At 60.6% G+C, this 18,041-nt stretch overlaps 1 protein-coding gene across 1 annotated transcript; it reads right to left on the minus strand.

Moving 5' to 3' along the window:
• Positions 1-696: 696 nt before the first annotated feature.
• INSRR (insulin receptor related receptor) lies at positions 697-17,001 on the minus strand. Its single transcript, XM_062193669.1, has 22 exons — positions 16,917-17,001; positions 12,856-13,407; positions 10,150-10,453; positions 9,910-10,052; positions 9,577-9,721; positions 8,596-8,810; positions 8,312-8,438; positions 5,734-5,972; positions 5,194-5,361; positions 4,907-5,102; positions 4,702-4,743; positions 4,397-4,617; positions 4,028-4,164; positions 3,778-3,940; positions 3,499-3,604; positions 2,952-3,004; positions 2,628-2,857; positions 2,054-2,164; positions 1,749-1,908; positions 1,347-1,476; positions 1,116-1,250; positions 697-940 (listed from the first exon to the last, which is right to left on the minus strand). Exons 1-22 carry the CDS (start codon positions 16,999-17,001, stop codon positions 697-699), a joined length of 3,906 nt encoding a protein of 1,301 aa, XP_062049653.1.
• Between the last annotated feature and the right edge of the window lie 1,040 nt (positions 17,002-18,041).

An 18,041-nucleotide genomic window follows, 5' to 3' on the forward strand; every position in this document is an offset into this window, starting at 1 on the left:
CCCCAGGAGGGAGACAGGAAGTTCATCCAGTGTTAACGCCATATAGATGGAGAGATAATGGGCTGCCCAGGACCAGGGTACAAACAGACCTCAGCATTTATTGTGCCTTCTCCACTCTTCCCGTGGGAGGCAGGGGGTGGGGGGGCGAGGGTGGGGGAGGGGAGAGAGGAAGCCGGGCTCTTAAATCCTTAATAATCCGAGGCTAATAACTGAGGGGGAAGGGGCTGGAAAAGGGGGTGGATGCAACCAAGGGATGCCCCTGGGGGAGGGGGAGGAGCACCAAGCTGGGGGTCCCTGGGTGGGGCAAGAGGAGAGGAAGTGGCTGGGCTGGGCATTCTCCCTAGGCCAGGCAGCACAGGGGCAGAGGGATGAGTGAAGGGCCATGGTAAGCAGGTGAGTCTCAGAGACACCCTGCCCCAGCATCCTGACTTGGCCAGGGTGCCCCAGCCAGGGTCTGGCTGCTCCTTTGGTTTCAAGCACGTGAAATCAGATATCGGCAGAAGACCTGCTCTGGTCCCCTCCCTCCTGTTCCTGCTCTTGGCTGCCCCCTCCCCAACCCAGGTTCCATCCCATCCCATGTGAGTAGGGGCTGGGGGGTGGTGGAGTGTGTGAACATCCGGGTATCTCCCGGCCACAAAGGTCAGGTCTCTTCCTCTCTGCCTATGGGAGGCCAGTAAGCTGGGGAAGGGGTGCCCCTCAATGCCCTGGGCCCCCGTTTTGGGGGCTGCAGTCCAGGGAGGGCCCTTTGGGGTTGGGTGAGGAGTCGGGTTCTGCGTCGGTGGGCAGCAGGGAGCCCCGGGCACCCCGACACGCTGGGCTGTAATAGAAGGAAAGCAGGCGGAAGGAGGGCCGTAGCTCCTCCTGTATGCTGTCCAGGATGTGGGTGAAGGTTGGACGCAGGCGCGGGTTCTGCTGCCAGCAGCGGCTCATCAGCTCCTGCCTGGTGGGCGTGGGAGCAGAGTCACAGGGGGCCTGGACCCCCAGCCTCTGTCAGTGCGAGTTGGGGGAGCGGCTGGCGGCGGAGGGGGCGTTTAGAACTGGGGACCTCGTTGTTGGCCATCAGTGGAGGTGGGCGGGGTGGAGGGACGAGGAAGGGCCTGGCCGAGGCTACTCACAGCTGAAGGGGACAGCTCTCCAGCTCCTCCAGGACTCCGCCGTCCATGACAAACTTGAGCACCTGCTCGTTGGAGAGGCCCTGGTAGGGCTGCTCAGCCAGCGTCACGATCTCCCAGAGCACCACACCGAAGGACCTGGAGCACACACAGGAGGGCCCACACTCAGCACCCGTCACGCTGCTCCGTGGACCCCAAGGCTGGGACGTTCTAGGCCCCTCCGCAGAGCCCCACCAGACATCCGAGTGGGTGGTGAAGACTCCGTCCTTGAGGGACTCGGGGGCCATCCAGCGCACAGGCAGCAGCCCCTTCCCACCCTTGCGGTAATAATCTGTTTCATACACGTCCCGAGTCATCCCAAAGTCTGCAAAGTGAGGGCAGAGCAGGGCGTGGGCCTGAGAAGTCCCCCACAGCATCCGCCCCGGGGGTACCTCTCCCAGCCTCCCCTCTGTCTTCATAGATCACCCCATAGGAACCCATCTTCCCTGGGACAGGGAGACTGAGAGCCTGGCTGGGGGTGACCTGCAGGCTGTCAGGGTTGGAGATGTGGGCCAAGCCTGGGGTTCTTAATGCCTGGCTTAGGGGCGTCTCTCTATACTATTCAGGCTGCCCCTATCTGCCTGGTACCCACTGTACCCCCAATCTTGACGGTCAAGTCCTGGGACACCATGCAGTTGCGGGCTGCCAGGTCTCGGTGCACAAACTTGTTGGCGGCAAGGTAGGCCATGCCATCTGCGATCTCACCGGCCATCTGCATCATATCGCCCAGAGCTGGCCGTGGGAGCCCTGGGTTGTTCTAAGCCGAGAGAGGGAGCTGGTGAGGAGGAGTGCAGAGGCCGGATCCCTGGCCAAGGATGAGTCCCCTCTGCCCACCCCGTGCCCAAGTGCCCAAGTCTCCTCTAACTCCCCAGCCCCTTGGCCCTGATCGTCCAGGTCCCCACCTCTGCCTCAGGTCGCAAAGATCGAAGATGGCTCTTGAGGTCTCCGCGGGTCATCAACTCCATGATGACCAGAGTTGGCTGACCCTGAGACACCACACCTAGGAGACGTACCTAGGATGGACAAAGAGCTTGACTGCAGGTCCATTCAGCTCCCCTTGACCCACAGGGCCAAAGCCTTGACCCACTGTGACCATAACCTGACCCAGACACGAACCCTGACCCTAACCCCAACCATGACCACAAGCCTAATCCTGACCTCACAATGGCCCTGACCTTAACACATGACCTTGGTCAAATTTGACTATCATAACAGTTATAAACTTGGACCAACACAGACCTAGACCCCAGTCATGAACCCAATATTATCTGGACCCTCAGCACTGACCCCCGAGCCGTGACTGAGCTCAGCCCTAGCTAGCCGTGCCCCATTTGACTTTAACCCCCAACCATACACTTTGCCCCAGTGAGGGTCCTAACCTCACCCCAGCTTTGACCTGGAGGACAGGTGGTCTTTTCCCTTATACATGACCTCTGCCCCAGTGATGACCCTGGCAGTGCCCCGACCCTCCCTTACCACATGATGACACTTGAAGGCCTTCATGACAGACGCTTCCTTGAGGAACTCGATGCGCTCCCGTGGGCTGGCCAGCTCATTCACCGTCTTCAGGGCCACGGGCGTGGACTCCTCCCCAGCCTCAAGGCCTTGCACCAGCCCCTCATAGACCATCCCGAAGGAGCCCTGGCCCAGTTCCCGGATTATGGAGATCTGCTCCCGAGGCACCTCCCACTCGTCAGGCACGTACACTGAGGGGAGGCAGGATGCCGCTGGTGCCACGCCCCCACCCACTTCTCTCCTGTCTCCCTGTCCCGCCCCACCTGTCCACCCACCCAGACCTACTCTCAGAGGCGCTGAAGTACTCCGGGTTCACAGAAGTATACAGGGTGCTGTTTCTGCAGTGGGAGGCGAGGCATTTGGGCCGGAAGGGTCCAGAAGGAATGTGCAATGTCAGAGGACAAGGAGGCAGGACCTCAGGGAGGAGGAGAACTGGCCACAGCCCAGCCCTGGTCGGGGTGAGCCCGGGGAGCCCCCCAGGCAGGGAACAGGGAGAATGCAGAGGTCGGGGGGCCAGGCCAGGCCGCCCTTTGCCTCTTGGACGGCTGACATGGGGCATCCTGGGACAGAGCCTAAGGTGACCAACCGTCCCAGGGGGCCCAGACTGGGGATTCCCAGGAGGCGGGACTTGGACTCTGCCCACCAGCAGAGTCCCAGGTTCAGCAGGAAGAACTGGTCACCATGGCCGAGAGGCACGTCCCCACGCCAGCCCCCAGGGGACGGCGGCTGACTGTAAGGAAGTCCTTTCTGAGGTCTCTCCTCTGTCCCTGCATGCACTGACCTCACGAGGAGGGCTCAGGGAGGGGGCGGGAGCCAGGGGCCCTGTCATCACCTCTTCTTGCCGTAGAAGAGACCCAGGGCGGCGAGGACAATGAGCAGCATGAGGCCCACGGGGGTGACGGTGAGGAGCACGTGCAGGCCCCCGGAGTCCTCCTCCTCTGCTGGTCGGAGGACAGAGTTAGGGGGCGGCAGAGGGCAGGATTTCCCACACTGGGAGGTGGGGATTAGGGAGGCTGGAAAGCAAGGGCCTGTGGTAGTGGGGGGGAACGGAGGGGTGGGGGGATGCAGGGGGGTCCCCTGTGGGCAGTGTGGGGACAGAGGCTGTGTATACCTGGGCCGGGGATGTAGAAGGCCACACTCTCTGTCCAGGAGCCGTTGCCAGCCAGTGAGGTCGCTCGAACCCGGGCAGAGTAGTTGCCAGGGGGCAGCAGGGCCAGGTGGACCCCACCGAACTTGGCATACCGCAGACGGGACACGCACAGCACAGTGGCTTCCTGAGGGGAACAAGAAACAGGTGGCTGGAAGGGAAGGGATGGGGGCATGCCAAGGAGGCTGGGATGCGGGTGCCCCGGGGTACCCACCTCTCCCAGGCGGCGGTACTTGATCTCGTACTTGAGGACCAGTCCGTTTGGGTCCGGGGGCTCAAGCCAGCGCAGGAGGACGCTGCTCCGGCTGGCAGCCTCCCAGGCCACCTTCCCGGGGATACCATCGGCCTCTCCTGCGGGAGGGGCATCTGGCAGCCAGGCCACAGTAGTTCCTCTCACCTCCATACTCAAACCCAAGCGAAACTGGGCGAAACTGAGAGGTTTGGGGCAGCTCTGGGATTATGGTGACCAGGAGGGGCAAGCAAAGCTGGGGTTCTGGAGCCAGCGGGAGGTCAAACCCGCCAGGCGGGGCATTCATTGCACCGGGTCCTTGGGGTCAGTGGCGGGGGTGCGGGTGTCACCTACTGTGCGGCATCGTGCGTGCAAAGACGAAGGTGGCGGCGCTGCAGCCCACGGTGTGCGCCGCGTGGTTGCAGGCGTGGATGTCGATCCGGTATTCGGTGAAGTGGCGCAAGCCACTCAGCACCGCTCGCTCCCGGGGCACCTTGTCCTCCTGGATCTCGAAATCCGAACTGTTGCCCCCGAGTCGGAGGGTCCCGGCGGACCGGCGGTGCCGCCCCGAGTCGCTGGGGAGGGCGCGGGTCAGAGCAGCGATCCCGTCCCGGAGCCACGCCCCCCGCCTCCCAGCCTCCCGCCCCGTCCTAGCTCACCTTTGGGGACTCTTGTTGATGGACGTGACCTTCCAAGGGGATCTAGGGAGGCCGGGGTGGTTCTCATCAGAACTCGTTCAGGACGGGGCCTGCACCCTCGGCTGCCACCTACAGCCTCCGGACCCACCCGCAAGCCAGGCCCCGCCCACAAAGCCCCACCCCCTCTCCGGCCCCTCCCCGCCAGCCCTCGCCGGGTCGCACGCACTTGGGGATGGTGATGGCATTGTGTAGAAAGTTCTCAAACTTCTTTTGGAACGAAGCCTCTTGCGCTTCCAGCGGGGGCACGACCTGCCCAGGGTGTGGGTGCTGGCAAGGGCAGCAGCCCGGCTCTGTCTCGGCCTCAAGTTCCCCGTCCTCGCGGTCGAAGCGCGGGTCGGTGTTGCTGGTGGGCAGCCGCAAGCCTGGCGACACGGCGGGCAAGAGGACAGTTAGGTGAGCTCCCCGCCCGGCTCCCCGCTGCCCTGCCCTGCCCTGGCGCCCCGGCCCCGGCACCGCGGTGGCAGTAGTCGTTGAGGTAGAGGTCGGCGTCCTCCGCCAGCCGCTGCCACAGCACCAGGTAGTAGGTGTTGTTTCCGTTGCGCTGCGTGGGTGGCTTCCAGCGCACCAGGAGGTGGGAGGAGGAATTGGACGTGGAGATGACCTCTTGGGGCACCGTGGGTGCTGGGGGTGGGAGGATGGTAGAGCTCAGGGTTGTCTGCCAGGATCCTCTCTCTCTGGGGTCCAATTCTCCCCTTCTTCCACGGAACAGGTGGCCCTAAACTCCACTTCCAGAACCTGGTCTTCAGTTCTGTCTTTCCTGTCACCAAAGGCCTCTGAGTTCCTGTAACTCTTCCTCTTGCTGTGTCCCAGCCCAGACTCCCCCAGGGACCCAGGCAAATGCCCTGATTTCTTTCTAGGACTCAAGCAGGTGGGCCCCCAGCCCCCAGCGCCAGGCACTCACTGTCCCGGCCGCCCGACTTCTGGTGCCCAGTGTCCCGCAGCTTCACCAGGCCTTGGGGGCCTGACTCTCACTGCCTCCTGCCTTCTGCCTACCTGCAGGCAGGGTGCGGAGGTAGACGATGGGGCTCTGGGCTCCCGGGTGGGGGCTGTCCTCTGCGGTGGTCAGCGTGATGGCCCGCACAAACACTGCATACTGGGTCCAGGGTTTGAGGGGGGCCAGGGTCACCCCTGGCTCCTGGGTGCGACTGAGGGGCAGCTCCACATCCAACAGGTTCCAGCTCTGGGCGCCACAGGCATCTGGACCCACGTGCTCCGTAGCATTCTGGAATGGGCTGAAGACACCCCAGCACCGGCAGCTGAGGGGCAGCTCCACCCCAGGCCCAGGACTCAGCACCCCCTCCTCTCTGGTCACCACAGAATGTCCTTGTCATCCTTCTGGGATGCATGAGGGCACAGCCACGACTCCAGCCACCTGTGAGACCCTGTGGGGGCTCTGTGGCATCTGTGCTGCCAGCCGAATTGGGGATGAAATATCTCTCCATCGCCGGCAGGAAATGTCGAACTTTAGTCTCAGTAAATATTCTGAAAGCTGGTACAATAAGAGGCCTCCTTTCTAGGGACAGTAAGTAGCGGGGTTATCCTAACTCATCCCAAGTGGATTGCCTGGAACCACAAGCTGGACTACTCTCTTTCCAAGGACACTGTGTCTTAACCTGGGCCCATGAATGGGCTCTGGCAGTCAAAAAGCCTCCAACACTATAGACAAAGTTTTGTACATGTGTGGTTCTCTAGAGAGAGGGTTCCTAGCTTCTAGGAGCTTCTCACACATGTACATAATCCCAAAAGACCGAGATCCACAGCCACAGAGAAATGATTGGGGCCAGAAGCCACCAGTGAAGGAGGCCAGGGCAGGGACAGAGGGCAGGGCTTGGGGAGGGACCAGTGGCACTAGGGGTAGAGGAGGCTGGTCCCTGGGGGAGACAAAAGTGGAGCCCACAGGGGAGAGACCAAGGTAGAACATGGGGAACAGCGGAACATTCTACGGATGTTCTTGTTGGTTTCTTTGGAGGGAGGGGAGTTCAGGCTGAGCCAGGGACAGAAGGAGGCTGTGGTGGTGCGGAGCTGAGGCTTGCCTGGAAATGCGTCCTCGTTGAGGCCCAGAAGCAAGATAGCTGAGGAGCAGGAGGGGAGTGCAGAGTGGATGCCATGGGGTGCATCACACTGAGTAGATCTGGGTCTGCTCAGAGCCAGCATCAAGCCAGCATGCACGGGGTGTGTCTCGGCGAGAGCCCCGCCACAGCTACACTACCAGGCAGTGATGGTAGGAGGGCTCCCCATGCTCTCTGCCCTTTGAGCCCCGAGGCAGCTCTGTAGAGTTGCCCAGATTGTGAACTGCACAAACTGGAGGGTGTCACACTGCTTTTTTAAAGTGTGATCTGTGAACCAGCGGCTTCGGCAATACCTGGGAGTTGTTAGAAACGCAGATCACTGGGCCCCACTCAGCACTAGCTGAATGTGACTCTGTAGGAGTGGGGCCCAGGAATCTGCATTCAACAGGTGCTCCTGCTCCCCATGGCAGAGACCTTCTCTCTCTCTCTCTCTTTTTTTTTTTTTTTTTGACAGGCAGAGTGGACAGTGAGAGAGAGAGACAGAGAGAAAGGTCTTCCTTTTGCCGTTGGTTCACCCCCCAATGGCTGCTGCAGCCGTTGCACCACGCTGATCTGAAGCCAGGAGCCAGGTGCTTCTTCTGGTCTCCCATGTGGGTTCAGGGCCCAAGGACTTGGGCCATCCTCCACTGCACTCCCGGGCCATAGCAGAGAGCTGGCCTGGAAGAAGAGCAACCGCAACAGAATCCAGCGCCCCGACTGGGACTAGAACGCAGTGTGCCAGCGCTGCAGGCGGAGGATTAGCCTAGTGAGCCGCAGCGCCGGCCATAGAGACCTTCTCTTACCACTGATGCCTAGGTCAGCCTTGGCCATTCAAGTGGGCCTTCAACCCACCGGCTTCCGTCCTCCCTCCTCCAGGGCCAAGCCCTGGGCTACTGGTCAGCTAAGACCTCTCTTCCAAGTCAGGTGGCCCCATCTTTTACCCACATACAGGGTGAACATGCCTGCCCTCTAGCTGGTCATCCAGAGGCCACTTACTTTCCCTAAGGAAACCTCTTTTGATTCTTACCCACGTTTTCCTGTGGTCTAACCATTATCCTTCCTGCTAGGGTCAGTCCACTCCAAAGAAAAAGAGCAGCTGGCCCCCACCAGTCCCTGTGCCCTCCCTCCTTCAGGCTTTAATGAAACAATGGCAAAACTCATAAAATTGGCCAAATTAGTGGGCACTCCCCAAACCGCTGCTGGGGCAGGAGCATGTGGTCAGTAGGAGCATTAGCATAGTGAATTGGAGCTTCATTATCAGAGCCTTCCCAGCAGAATGGCTCTCCTGGGCTCCCAGAAGCCATGACCCTTCCATTCCACTTGGCGGGGAAACTGAGGCTCTGAGGAATGCGGAGGATGAGGGCAGAGAGCCAGCATGCGGCTTGGGCACCCTGGTTCCTCGGCTTTGCACGGCCCTGCTGAGCTCTGCCCTCCCCTGTCCAGGGAGGGCGGGGGCGGGGCAGAATTGGTTTGGCTCCGTCCCTTTCTGGCCCCGCCCCGAGTGGCCCCGCCCCGGTACTCACGACTCCTTGTAGTACACGATGAAGCTGAGCAGGTCGCGGGCCTCCTGCGGCTCGTAGCGCTCCCAGCGGAGCAGGATGCGGTTTGCCTCCGTCACGTTGGACACGAAGCGCAAGGTGCGAGTCTGGCCTGGGCGGGCCGGGAGGTGAACGCCTGCTCGTAACGACCCTGTCTCCGGCGGGGGACCCCGCCCCGACCCCACAGAGGCGTTGTCCCCCGCCCCCAAGTGGCTGCTGTGTTTGAATGTGTGCGGGGCTCGGGCTTTGGGGAGGGTCCCCGGGCTCACAGGAGGCGCGGTCCCCGTTGGTGCGCGGGTTGATCTCAGCCTTGTTCTGCCGCCCTCTCGTGCCTGTGACCTCCTCCAAGCGGTAGATGAGCTCCAGGCAGAGGCGCGGGTTGAAGGCAAAGTAGATCTTGCCCACCGGGATGGTGAGGCCAGTGGCCACCCAGGACCCCAGCTGCTGTAGGTTCTGGTTGTCCAGCACATACAGAGTGTAGTTCCTGGGGGGAGGCCAGGGGACCTTGCTCTGCAGGGAGGTGGGGGCAGGGGGCAGCCACGCGGATGCTTATGGGCTCTTTCCAAGAGGGGCTGTGCTGGGGGGAGGGGGGCACTCAGTCTCTAGCCAGAAGGCGTTGTGCACACACTCTGTGATGTGGGGCAAGCCACCCACCCTCTCCATTTTCCTCATCGGTGACATGGGGTCAGTAAGCTCCCTGGCTGCTTCCTTCCTTCATCTCGCTTTAACTGAGCACCTGCGAGGTGCCAGGCTGTGCTGGTTTGGGGACACCACCATGGAGTGGTGGTACTTTGTCTGGGTCATGCCTCTCCATCCAGGGTGTGGGCACCACTGGTGTCCACGAGAAGCCACGGAAACCACTTGACTGGGTGGTTAAGACGTTTATTTGATTTTGAAAAGTCCCGGCTACCTTATGGGTGGGCCTTGACAGGTGGGTAGTAGGAACGGGTTTCACACTCTGGCAGTGTCACTGTGCAGCTGAGGGGATCGGGCGACTGTAGCCCACTTTTACAGCTACCTTTAACCACAACTTACGTTGCATCTACTGCATTCCAAGTAAGATTCGCAAAAGCCCTAAGAAAGCAGTCATGTTAGCCCCATTTTACAGATGGGAAAACCGAGGAGTTAAGTAACCTACCCATAGCCAAACAGCTAGTACACAGAACTGGTCCCAGAGCCCTTTCTCTTTAACATTCTTTTGGGACAGCTGGGGGAGGGGTGTGGTCGGAGGCCTGATTTTGACCCCTTACCCGTCCACCATGGCATCCCCCCGGATCAGTTTGAGGTTCTTGAAGAAGCTCAGGGATACCAGGGCAAAGGAGTGCTTGATTTTGAGGAAGCCGGTGATGGTCTCGACCAGCCCCAGGCTGCGCTGCAGCTCCGGCTCCAGGTTGTCTGGGGGGCGGGGGAGGGGAGGGAGACAGGGCTGAAGCAGGAGCAGGGAAGCCGCTGGGCCCACAGGGCAGGGGTGGGGGTGAGGAGGGCCCCAGAGGAGGTGGGGCCTCGGGGGTGGGACCCAGGGTTGGGGGGAGCGGAGCTCCATCGGCCTTCAGAAAGGGTGTGGTCCCGAAGTGGGTACTAACAGCCCTGCCGCAGGTTGAGGATGAGGCTTCCCTCCACGTGGGTGCAGCCCGCCAGGTCCTGTGCTGCTTGGACGGAGTCGATGGTCTTGGTGCCTACCTTGCACTCTTTGGGACACAGCCCCTCACACTTGTGGCAGAAGATGCTAGCAGGGGCAAGCAGATGGCGTGAGCTTCGGACCAGTGTGGGCCTCCTCACTGCTCCAAAGGGAGCCTCCCCCATCCACCCCACCCCACGCTCACCTGCTGCCATTACGGGTGAAGCCTGGGGGGCACTGGGCCAGGCAACTGCCTTGGTGGATGCCGAAGGTGGAGGTGCGGCCAGGCACGGCACGCAGGCTGGCGCAGTCCTCGGCCGTGACGCAGCGCCAGGACTCATGCTGGTAGGTACCTGGAGGGCAGGCGCGGAGGCAGGCACCCTGGAAGTAGAGGTGGCGGCAGGCTACACAGGCACGAGGGTCTTCAGGCTGGCTGCAGCCCCCCAGGCACTCGGCGTGGCAACACTCGCCCCTTGCTGTGCAGGCCAGCCCCTGGGGGCAGGGACACACTGTGGGCAGAGTGCTGGGTTAGGCCTTGCCCATGAACCCTCGGTCAGGTCTGCCCTTTCCAACCCTGGCCCCGAGCCCTTCCTCCTGCCGTGACGCAATCCGTCTGAACCCAAGTCCCTCCAGGTCATGGCTGCCCACTGTTTCTGCCAAGGACCGTGGCCCTCTCTGTAGCTCTCTGCCTCCCACAGTGCCTAGTCGGGCTCAGGACAGCACAGTGACCTTGTCCATCAGGGTTGCTGCTCTGCTGCCTGCTGTCCTGTCTAGGCCTGGTGCCCAGATCACGGCTGGGCACGATGCCAGGCTGGGCCAGCCGGCCTCTCCTGAGCAGCCAGGTCCAGGGCACGGTGGGCCTGGGGATGTGTGGCGGGAGGAGCCTCCTCCAGTCACTGGCCTGCCATGTTGCGGCCCTCTTTAGCTCCCTGCTCTGGGCGGGAGGCGGCCCCGGGTAGTGGCGGCGGCAGCAGCAGCAGCAGCAGCAGCAGGTGGGTTTTGGAGCTGGGGGCCCAGTAGCCTGGAAACTGCACAGCGGCAGCTGGACGTCTGCGGGAGACGAGTGTGGGGCGGGGTCGGCCGGGTGTGTTGACACTGCACACAGGAGGACGTGCAGCAGCTGTGTTTACAGCCAACAGGGAGGCTTCGGGGAGGTGGGCCCAGCAGATACACCAGGGATCTGGTTACCCTCTCCCCCTCCTGCTGCTGCGGGCCCGGGATGGGAGGAGAGCTGGCCACCAGGAGCTCTGTGCAAAAGACCTCAGGTTGGGAGACCCCAGATCTGCTCCCAGTTTCTGAAAGGTTTTCCTCTCCTCCTCCCCAACTTTCACTTCCTCTGCCTCCAACCATCTCTTTCCTCCACTCCCTTTCTTTTTCTGTATTTGAGAGGCAGTGAGCAGGCATCTCCCATCTGCTGATTCACCCCCTCCCCCAACAGCTATGACTGGGCCAGGCCAACGCTAAGAGCTTGGGAACTCAAGCTAGGTCTCCCGCACAGGTGGCAGGGACCCAACCACCTGCTGCCTGCCCAGGTATGCATGAACAGGAAGCAGCACTTGGGAGCAGAGCGGGGACTTGAACCCAGGCTCTCCAATCCATCTGGCACACGGGCATCTTAACCTGGGGGTGTCCTAACTGTTAAACACCTGCCCCCTCCCTTCCTTCCGTTTTCTCCCCATGCCTCTTACGTCCCTGGGAAGATGCCCTTCACACGCTTGCCCTCACCTCTCTTGTTCTTCATCCTCTGCCTCCTCCTTCCTCTCCCATGCAGCTACCACCTCCCCATTCCAACACTGCCAGCTCACCTCGGACCACCTGCACTGTGGCCACTTTTATTAGGAACATAGAATTGCTGCCCTGTGGGCTGGCGCTGTGGCTTAGTAGGTTAAACCTCTGCCTGCGGCACCAGCATCCCATATGGGCACTGGTTCGGGTCCCGGCTGCTCTGCTTCCCATCCAGCTCTCTGCTAATGGCCTGAGAAAGCAACAGAAGATGGCTCAAGTCCTTGGGCCCCTGCACCCACATGGGAGACCTGGAAAAAGCTCCTGGCTCCTGGCTTTGGATTGGCACAGCTTCTGCTGGGTAGTGAACCAGCAGATGGCAGATCTCTCAGTCTCTCTCTCTCTCAGTCTCTCTCTCTCTCTCTCTCTCTCTCTCTCTCTCTGTAACACAGCCTTTCAAATGAAATAAATAAATTTTAAAAAAACTAAAAGAGGAATTGCTGCCGTGGTTCTGGTACCGCTCTGATGCCCTGTGGAGTAACTCATTGCTCACAACCACCCTGTGGTCATTTTACAGAGGCGGGAGCTGAGGCACACAGGGGTGGGGAAGCTTTTATCTGCCCAGGGCAGGTACTTAGAACACACTCTGTGGGCCATACGAAATGAGCACCTGCTATAGACTTCTTGAATTTTGAGTCCTGCCTGTGGCTGCTTTGGCAGGGCCAGTCCAGATGATTTTGTGGGCCTTGTGGGGCCCACAGGCTGGACAGTACCCACCCCTCAAGGGACAGAGCCAAGGAGCAGCAGAGCTGAGACCTGAACCCAGGCCATCAGACTTTGCGCTTAGCTGCTGCCCTAAACTGTTTCTGGCGCCACCATCTGTTCCTGCCCTCTTCCCTCCACGCCCACCTTGTACCTGTGGAGTACCTACTCCATGACTACTTCAGCTTGTCTTGTGCCTACTCCTTGGCTGCCTTATGCTACATTATTTATTTAACTTTTCTGAGCTTCAGTTTCTTCATCTGCGAAATGGGAATAACAATAGGCTATGCCCCATAGGATGAGTGACGGTTAAAAACCAGTGGTAGCAAAGGACGTGCCCACACCATCCTACTCCACACGTACCCGGTCCCATCTGGCCCTGTCTTCCCTGAGGTCCTCCCCCTTCGTGTTCTGTGCCAGTGCCTACCTCTCTGGCAGTGGCTGGAGGTCCAGCACCTGTAGTCGGTGTGCCCACTGAAGGTGGTTCTGGCACAGGGCTCGCCAGAGGCCCCCAGCACACCCGGGCACACGTCGGCACACTCCTCGCCCAGTTTGTTGCCCACAATGTGATTGGCACCGGGCGCAGGCTGCAGCAGGCCCCAGTCGATGGTGGAGAGGTGGCAGAGCTCCTGGTTCTTCTCCACACGCACCGCCCCACGCAGCACGGCCCCCAATGCTGGCAGCCCCACGTCACGCAGGTGCGGCATCTCGAAGATAACCAGCGCGTAGCCCAGGAAGAGGCGGGCGCCGCGGATCACCGCCAGGTTGGGGAAGAGGTCCCGCAGGCTCTCCAGGCCGTAGACACGGAAGAGCAGCAGGTAGTCCGTGACCTGGGTGAGGCGGGGGAAGCTGAGGCGGCGGAAGTCCTCCCCCGTGGCCGTGAACATGAGCAGGATCTGCAGGTGGCCCTCCACCACGCTACAGTTCTCCAGCCGCCGCAGCTCTGCCACCTCGGAGCGGATGTCCAGGCTGGGGCACACTGCGGGCACACAGGGAGGGGAGGGGACACTGAGTGGGGGAGCTGGGCTCTGCTGGGTGGGTGGCCTCCTCCCTGGGCCTGTTGCAACAGGGAGCCCCCAACATTCCCTCCTAAACCTGCTTCCCCATCTCAGCTCCTGCCATGTCATGCTTGCAGGCGGGCTCCAAACCTAGCGTCATCCTGACTTTTTCCCTTCTCTGACCTTCGCATCCTGTCTTAAAGCACATCCAGAGTCTAAGCCCTCGTTCCTGCCTTCACTCAGGCTGTCTCCCCACTGCCACCTGCATCCCCTCTGATCTTCACCCCAAACATGGCTGCGTCACATCCTTCCCTCCCTGAAACGGACCCCCTGTCTGTCCCAGCTGTAGCCCCTACTCCAGCAGGGAGGTCCTGCACAATTTTGGCCCCAGGAACCTCTCTGATTTTATCCCCAGTCTCCCTTCCTCAGCCACATAGAGCCTTGTGCTGTCCTTTAGACACGCCAGCCAAGCTCCTGTCTCAGGGTCTCTGGACTTCTGTTCCTTCTTTCAGGATCACCTTTTCCTCTGCAGAGTTCACTCACCCTCGTAAGGCTGTGCTCAAATGTCACCTGCTCAATGGTGCTTCCTCTCATTGCCCTACTTAAAATTTCTGCTTGGAGTCTGTTTTGGTGTAGCCAATAAAGCTGCTCTCTGCGGTGCCTGCATCCCATATGAGCACTGGTTCGAGTCTTGGCTACTCCACTTCCTTTCTGGCTCCCTGCTGATGAACTTGGGAAAGCAGCAGAGATGGTCCAAGTGGGCCCCTGCACCCACCTAAGAGACCTGGAAGAAGCTCCTGGCTCCTGACTTCAACCTGGTCCGGCCCTGGTTCTTTTGGCCATTTGGGAAGTGAAGCTGTGAATAGAAGATATTTCTCTCTCTCTCTCTTTCTGTGTGTGTGTGTGTGTGCAACTCTGTCTTTCAAATAAATAAAAGCAATCTTTAAACAATTTTTCTACTTGGGGCCCATATTGTGGTGTAGAAGGTTAAGCCTCCACCTGCAGCGTGGCATTGCATATGGGTGCCGGTTCGAGTCCCAGATGCTCTGCTTCCCATCTGGCTCCTTGCTGATGTGCCTGGGAGGAGAGTAGGGAATGGCCCAAGTGCTGGGGCCCCTCCACCCATGTAGAAGACCCAGAGGAAGCTCCTGGCACCTGGCATTGGCCTGGCCCAGCATGGGCCACTGTGGCCGTTTGGGGAGTGAACTGGTGGATGGATAACCTCTGTCTCTTTCTCTCTCTCTCCTCTCTCTATTTCTGTCTTTCAAATAAATAAATAAAGATTTTTTAAAAAAATTCTGCTTTATTTTTCTCTGTAATTCTTGAAGCTGGCTAATAAATAATTCACTTTATTTCTTCTGTTGATTGTTAGCTCCATTGCTGTGTCCTGATGCCCAGTGTGGTGCCTGGTACAAAATTGTACTCAGTCAGTATCGAATGAATGAATGAATGAATGAAGCCCGTGACTGGGAAGCAGTGATCTGAGCTTCCTGCTCCTCCCCCAGTCCTACGGGAGCCGGAAGGGACGTCACAACTCCCCGTTGCCCTAGGCTTGTGCCTCGATCCCTCAGCCTGACATTCTGGGGCGTAGGCAGGCTGGTGTCCATCGTATCTCCAGCCTCAGAAGGACCCCTCAGTCCTTATCCTGCAAACCCCAGGCCAAGCTGAGTTAACGGCTCTCCTCCAGGCCTGGCTGTCCCGGGTACAGTGCTCACTCCCAACACTGCTGTCTATCTGTGTCACCTCTCCCAGGGAGGCGGGGGTCTCTACATAGCCAGCACTGCGACCACTGGGCACTCAGGGGCTCATCAGGCTTCCAAGTCCATGACTCCCGGGGGGACCCATGTGTGCCTGGATTTTTCGGACTCACGGCCCAGCTCCACCTCCTCTTCTTTCCCTTGAAGGTGGCTGGATGCCCGGATTCACTTGCTCCCAAGGGGACCTTCCACAGCTCTCCACGGCAGAAAATTCAAGTCTGAATTCTTCAGCCTGACGCTCAGGTTCTGCTGATCTTCCCCTAGCCTCTACTCCTTTCTTTCCCATCCAGTGCTCCAGCCACCCTGGCCAGGCTAGGCCCCGTCCCCGCCCTCTGCCCCCCGTGGTTTGTTAGAAGGGCTCTGGGCAGGCAAGGCTGGCTCCCCAGGGCTTCCTTCACACCTTCCCCCATTGTCAGTCATGGTCCTGAGCCTGGCCCTGTGCAGCAGCTCTGTGTGTGTGTATGCGTGTGTGTGTGTGCCCACGCACACACACACAAAAGAGAAGAGAGAATGAGAAAACACTTCTATGCCCTCCATGTGAAGGCCAATCAGGCTCTGTGAGGCAGATGGGGGGTTCTCTCCGGCGCCCACTTCCCATCATGCCCCTGCCTCTCCAGGGCTCCCCTGATGGGAGTCATTTGGAAAAACAAATCTAAGACCTCAGCAAATTAACCCCTGACTTCCCTCAGAACCTGCCTCTGTACAGAGCTGCACTGGGAATGCGACATCTGGATGCCCTGACCAAACAGCAACCCTCCACCCCCGCCGCAGGACAACGCTTCCGTCCTGACAACTGTGCTCCTAGCTGGCATCTGCTGTGCCCTGTCCTGGCTGAGCGGGTTCCGTTGGGGGGAGGGGCAGACCCTCCGTGACTAGCACCCATCAAGGAACCCCCTCCTCCAAGCCATCTGCATCACTCTGTTTGCAGGAAGGGAGACCCTGCCCTGTCCCTGCAAGCTCCCAGTCTGAGGGGCATGGTGGGACACCCCCCCCCCCCAGGCTGACAGCACTGGATTCCTGAGTTTCTCAGTCTGGAGGGGAAATGGGGGAGGGGGCACAGCCTACCCCCTCCCCCTCTGAACCTTCCTCCCTCAGCTCTTCTCCCTCTCCCAGCCAAGCTCCCATGAAGGTCCTTCTGTCTCCATGGTCCCACCTCATTCCCCAGATCCAACTCAGAGGCAGCCTGGAGCCCGGGAGACAGGCCTTGAGGCAGCCAGGGAAATAGTCTTCCTGCTACAGCAACCCCCTGCCCGGAAGCCACAGCGCGGAGGGTGGGGACCACCGGGCAGGGCTCAGGCCGCAGCCTCATTTACCATTCAGTCATCCGAGCCTCAGTTTCCAAGGTGTACAATGAACTCAGCTACTCCGCAGTGCCTGGTGCTCGGCCACCTGCCCCACAGCCCCTCCCTAGCAGTGACCTCTAGCTCACTCGAAGCCCCGTTCAGCCTCTGCTGGGACCAGGACTGCACGAGCAGCAGCGGCAGAGTGGACGACACCCACTCAAGCCCATTTTGAAGTCCTCACCTCCATAGGAGCTGGGAGAAAACACGTTCAGGTGGGGAGGACTAGCTGTTCCTCCCCAGGAAGGGGGAGAGAGAAGAGGGGAGAGGGCCGGGGGATGGGAGGGGAGGGGGTTCCAGAGCTAACCCCAGTCTGCACGCTGCAGGCATAGTTTGGCCTCCTAGTTGGCTGGGAGGCAGATGGGGGTGTGGGAGACAGGGCTGGGGACTCACCCTCTAGAGTGTCGAGGCCAAATCCCAAGGAGAGAAGGATCCCAAGCAGGCATGCTCCCCAGGGCCACAGGCTGAGCACTGCCATGGTCCCCCGCCTGGCTGGTGCCCAGTCCTGGCTGTCCTCCAGGTGGCTCCGGGGAGGTAAAGGACCTGACAGTTCCTAAGGGACACAGAGACCCAGGCCACAGAGAGAAGGGAAAGGCCAGGAGCTAAGACAAGGAATGCCACACAGAGTGCCGGAGAAAGAAAAAAGACAGTGCCGCTGGACACAGACTCAGTGTGAGTCCGGAGACAGAGGTGGGACAGAGATGCAAACGGTGACAGGGCAGCCGGAGGAAGAAAGTGACACAGGGCTCAGAGCCAGAGGCGGCCAGAAGGCCTGGCGACCCCGAAGGCGGCGCAGAAAGAAGCCCCGCGTGCGCTCCCGGGGAGCGCCGAGAGCAGCCCCGGGGCGCGGGGAACACGACTCGGAGACACTCCCCGGACCCCGCGGGGCGCGCTCGGCTCGCAAGCGCCAGCTGGCAGGGCTCTCTGCCGCCGTTCCCGGGGCGGGCACGCAGGGGCCGCGCCCAGCTCGCGCCTTGCCCGCCCCCATTCGAAATGGATTGGTTTGCGGGGCCCTCTCCGTTCTCTCCGCCCCTCCCGGCTAGCCAAAATATTTAGCCTGACAACTGAGGGTGGACAGGTCTGTTGGGGAAATAAGGCCAGAACGCGGGGGGAGGGGAGGAGAGGCCAAGAACGGAGCTCCCCAACCCCGCTGCGGCCGCGGTGGGGCCTCTGCCATCGCCACCCCGCGCCCGCTGCTCGCCTCTTCTGCGGAGTGGCGGCGGCTTTGGATGCGGCCACTCGAGCTCTGACACCTGCGAGCTAACTTCTGGCAGCCTTGGCTAGCGCAGCGAGCTCCTAGAAACCTGGCCGGAACGTGGGCAGTGTCTTGGAGCCTTTCTCGGCCAGGAGGCCCCCCCTGGCCATTCTTTCTGGGTCCCTTGGCGCGAGCCTTGGTTTTCGCCACGTACCCCCGTCCTGGCCAGGATCCCCTTGAGGAACGCCATCACCCCGCGGGGATCTGCCTGTCTGGTCACCTTCCTGGTGACCCGGACTGCTCAGCGGTTCCTGTGTGCCCCA

This window comes from Lepus europaeus, chromosome 5 (assembly GCF_033115175.1).
Source record: "Lepus europaeus isolate LE1 chromosome 5, mLepTim1.pri, whole genome shotgun sequence".
Taxonomy (NCBI): Eukaryota; Metazoa; Chordata; class Mammalia; order Lagomorpha; family Leporidae; genus Lepus; species Lepus europaeus.

What these genes read in the sequence shown, in the direction of transcription:
- INSRR (XM_062193669.1), bottom strand. Translation starts at nt 17,001, where the DNA reads ATGGCAGTGCTCAGCCTGTGGCCCTGGGGAGCATGCCTGCTTGGGATC. An exon ending in CTCCAGCCACTGCCAGAGAG is followed by an intron (nt 10,454 to 12,855) that starts GTAGGCACTGGC and finishes CTCTGCCCACAG; the next exon opens with TGTGTCCCTGCCCCCAGGGG. An exon ending in ATCAACAAGAGTCCCCAAAG is followed by an intron (nt 4,618 to 4,701) that starts GTGAGCTAGGAC and finishes CGCCCTCCCCAG; the next exon opens with CGACTCGGGGCGGCACCGCC.